Raw genomic sequence first — 3641 nt, 5'->3', positions numbered from 1 at the left:
CTGAGCAGCCAATCGCTAGACCCCAGCACCATCACATGGGGAAGAGGGGCCACCATAGAGAGTGTCCAATATCTGGCAACACTTGTCATTTTCACATCTCCTTTTTCAGCTAAAAATAACTGTCACTTAAAAAGAAGAATCCTGATATTTAATTAACATTTAGACCAAAAAAAACACCAAAAAAGGGGAGAAGTCTTGTTGGACATTTATCTGCCGTCACTCTTCTGTGTTTCTTATCTCCTGGGGTGTTTACTTTGTAAAGTCCTTTGAATGTCCAATTCACAAAACTTCAGCACCGGGATAAGGATCTTTATGGTACTCATGTGCAGGGCAGCCATCAGGGGGGTACGGCCGATACTCATGTAAGGGGCCCCGGCAGCCTTACATGACTATCGGTCGACAGTGAAGGGCGAGGAGGCGGAGGCCTGGCCCTAGCAGCGCAGGGCCCCAGCATTGCCGCTCCAGCGTCTTCGAGACAAGCTGGGGCCCCATCAGCGACGCTGCTCGTCTGATGTCGGGCTGGCCGGAAGTGGCGTCACTTCTGGCCGGTCCGGCGGCAGACGAGGCCATGTGTGCAGGTAAGAGGAGCTACACTGACAAAAAAAGAAAACACACATGTGCGTTATATCTTGTTACAATTAAAGCTCAAAATGTATCAGCCTTATTCTTGGTAATTGCTGGAGACTCTTCCGGGGCGGGGGTTTGGAGCTGCAGGGAAGGGACCTTAAACTTAAGGAAGTTAGGCAATCACTGGCCCTCCAGCTGTTGAGAAACTACACTGCATGACTATCAGCCACAGACATGACTCCCAGAGCAAGATGCATCATGGGAATTGTAGTTTCACGAACGCTGGAGGGCGGGGTTTGCCCACTCCTGGCTTAGGGGGCGGTCCCTTTTTTGGCTTTTTAGTTTCTGCTTGTTAGATTCTCCCAACAAAACATTCAGATGAAGAGTTTGCGATTCAACACTCTGCCCAAAACCCGGAATATTACATTTTGGGTGCTTCTCGTAAAGAACGGTCGTCAGATACTCACTACCCCTCGATCAGCCACGTGCACTTCGTCTTGTACTTGTAGTTGATTGGTCCGTCGGTGAGGAATCCTGAGGGCTCCGTCAGCCTGGAAGAGAACAGACGTGACAACAAGTTTACCATCACAGAAGGGAGACGGCGACATTCATTATCCTGTAACATGGGTTTTACTTCCTCCATTTAAAAACCAGCGCAGACCAAAAACAGGCGAGCCGCAGTCACAGCGCACCGCAATGGAGATCACGTGACCCCCTAATGTGCTGCGCCACTGCACTTGCAGTCACCATTCACATCACAGAACATAGAGGTCTCAGAGCTGACACACCAGGGTGACAGTTATTTCTAGTCCAATGAGACTTGGAAATTACAGTCACCTGGTGGAAAATAAAAGATCCTTCTATAAAAATGTTAGTAAATAGGTATAAATAATACCGAAAATTACATGACAAAGTCCCATAGAAAACTAAAAAGGTAGAAAATATATATATACACTATATTACCATTAGTATTGGGAGGCCTTTACACACACAAGCATTAATGGCCTCCCAGTCTTAGTCCGTAGGGTTCAGTATTGGGTTGGCTCCGCCCTCTTATGGCCCTATAGTTCTCCTCAGGGTAACGGGAGGACACAAACTAGCGTCCTCCCTTCACCCTAGGCTCAGTATATAGGGAGCTACAGCTCGCGGTATACCGAGACGCCGCAGCCGGAGCGGATCCCGACAATTATGTCTGGATCCGCCCAGCTGCGTGAGTGACAGCTGGCTCTGCCTATCTAGAGGCGGAGCCAGCTGTACCCTCCCCCGTCCGTTCCGGCCGTCAGCGCTGGAGGATCGGAGCGGGGAATCCAGTCCGCCCTCCGCCTCCCATCCGCCCTCCGCCTCCCATCCGCCTCCTGTTCAGCCGCTCGGCACAGTGACTGTACTTTACTCTTACACTCTAGGGGACGGAAAACCAACAGACTTTTCATGTAGTTGATTTTATCTCAGCGGAAGTAAGAAGAAAGGATAAGGCACACTCAGTGTTGAAGACTCCAGGAGAAGAATTTATAGATCAGAATATAGAAGCAGGTCATGAAAATATAAACGTGTAAAATGTGATAATCACATGACGCCTACGGCTCAGGACATTGGCTGGCTGAAGACGTGTTAGAGTTCCCCCTATAACAACGCCGCGGGCGGTCTGCAGACAACATGGCTCCGACCATATGGGGGCAGCAACCCCCCACCCCAAGATTAACCCTTCACACCGCGCTTCTATCCGGCTGGGAGCAGACGGAATTCCAGGCTCAGACGTGACCGGCTGTCCTCGTGGCGCCTCCTGGTCACGGCGCCGTGCGTCTCATGTAATGCGCAGTGACAGCGCCGCTCCTCCACTAGAAATGGCCCCGGGGCGTCAGGCACAGAGGCGGCACTGTAGCGTGCATGAGGAGCGCTCTCCTCTCCCCGCTGCGTCTGCCGGGTCACGCGAGGCGAATCCAGTCACTGCGCAAACTGCGCCACTTCCCCGCCGCGCCATTCACTAACCGGAGCCCCAAACTGGTTATTTCACAGCAGATTGATCACCGACACCGACCCTGGAACACTGACCCCCCAAAACCGACCCCACAGCGACACTGACCCCGCAACACCGACCCCCCAACACCGATCCGCGAAATACCGACCCCCCCAACACCGAACCCGCAACAATGTAACAAAATGTTGCTTGTCACATGTCAGGCTGATACAGAGAGATGTCTTAAAGTGACCCTGTCATGAGAGAGGAGAGGGGGCCGCCATTGCTGGACTGATGATGTCACATTTCCTCATCTCTGAACTTCCGGGACAGAGACTCGGACAGCACTGGACCGACGGGACACAGACATTCCCAATGGCCGCCCCCCTCCCCCTTTCATGACAAAGTCACTTTAAAAGGAGATATAAACTGAAAGAGAACCTGTCATTACCTAACAAGTCTGAATGAAATCCTCACATATCACAATATACAGCAAAAGGTATAAATCTCCAGTGACATTGCCTAGGCTGAGATGTCATCAGTCTGCTGCAGGCAGGAGGAAACATTTCCTCAGTCTCCCCTCCCCCAGTGATCGGTCTGCTGCAGGCAGGAGGAAGCATTTCCTCAGTCTCCCCTCCCCCAGTGATCAGACAGCAACAATGGACATTCAGTCCTGGTTCAGGCACATCCTGTTATAGGGTGACAACTGTCACATGTGCTTTCTAAGGAGACTACAAGTGGCCATTTCTGGACACAGTGTCACCACCTAAAGCGATCCCTAGAAGCTGAACTCATTGGCTTACCACAATCACCAGACAGGAAGTGAGTGAAAATACTGCCAACGGAGACTGAAATAAGCCCCTGAACAAGGAACTAACATGCAGCGTACCCCCAAACCTAAAAGCCGGGGTTCCACTTTAAAAGGAAGGCTTTAACCTTCCATGAAATAACTGGACAGGAAGTCCGCTGTGCATCTGAAATATGGAACAGCAAAAGGAGCACTGATGTGAACGTCACAGCAAATGACAATCATTTTAGATAAATATAGTAATGACCTGACCCATCTGTTCACAGGAAATACTACATTTCCCCTCCCCCATAAACTACAACCCCCCCCCCA

General features: G+C 50.9%; 1 protein-coding gene across 1 annotated transcript in view; it reads right to left on the bottom strand.

The window, feature by feature from the left end:
• Window positions 1-3641, bottom strand: part of ATRNL1 (attractin like 1) — a 77791-nt gene that overhangs the window by 49615 nt on the left and 24535 nt on the right. The window contains 1 exon segment of the mRNA XM_018573163.1: window positions 1035-1118. Coding sequence (XP_018428665.1) covers window positions 1035-1118 — 84 coding nt within the window.

Source organism: Nanorana parkeri, unplaced genomic scaffold (assembly GCF_000935625.1).
Source record: "Nanorana parkeri isolate BGI_ZX_2015 unplaced genomic scaffold, ASM93562v1 scaffold2260, whole genome shotgun sequence".
NCBI classification, from domain to species: domain Eukaryota; kingdom Metazoa; phylum Chordata; class Amphibia; order Anura; family Dicroglossidae; genus Nanorana; species Nanorana parkeri.
The sequence above is the reverse complement of the archived record's forward strand: the minus strand, read 5'-3'. Positions and strand labels throughout refer to the sequence as shown.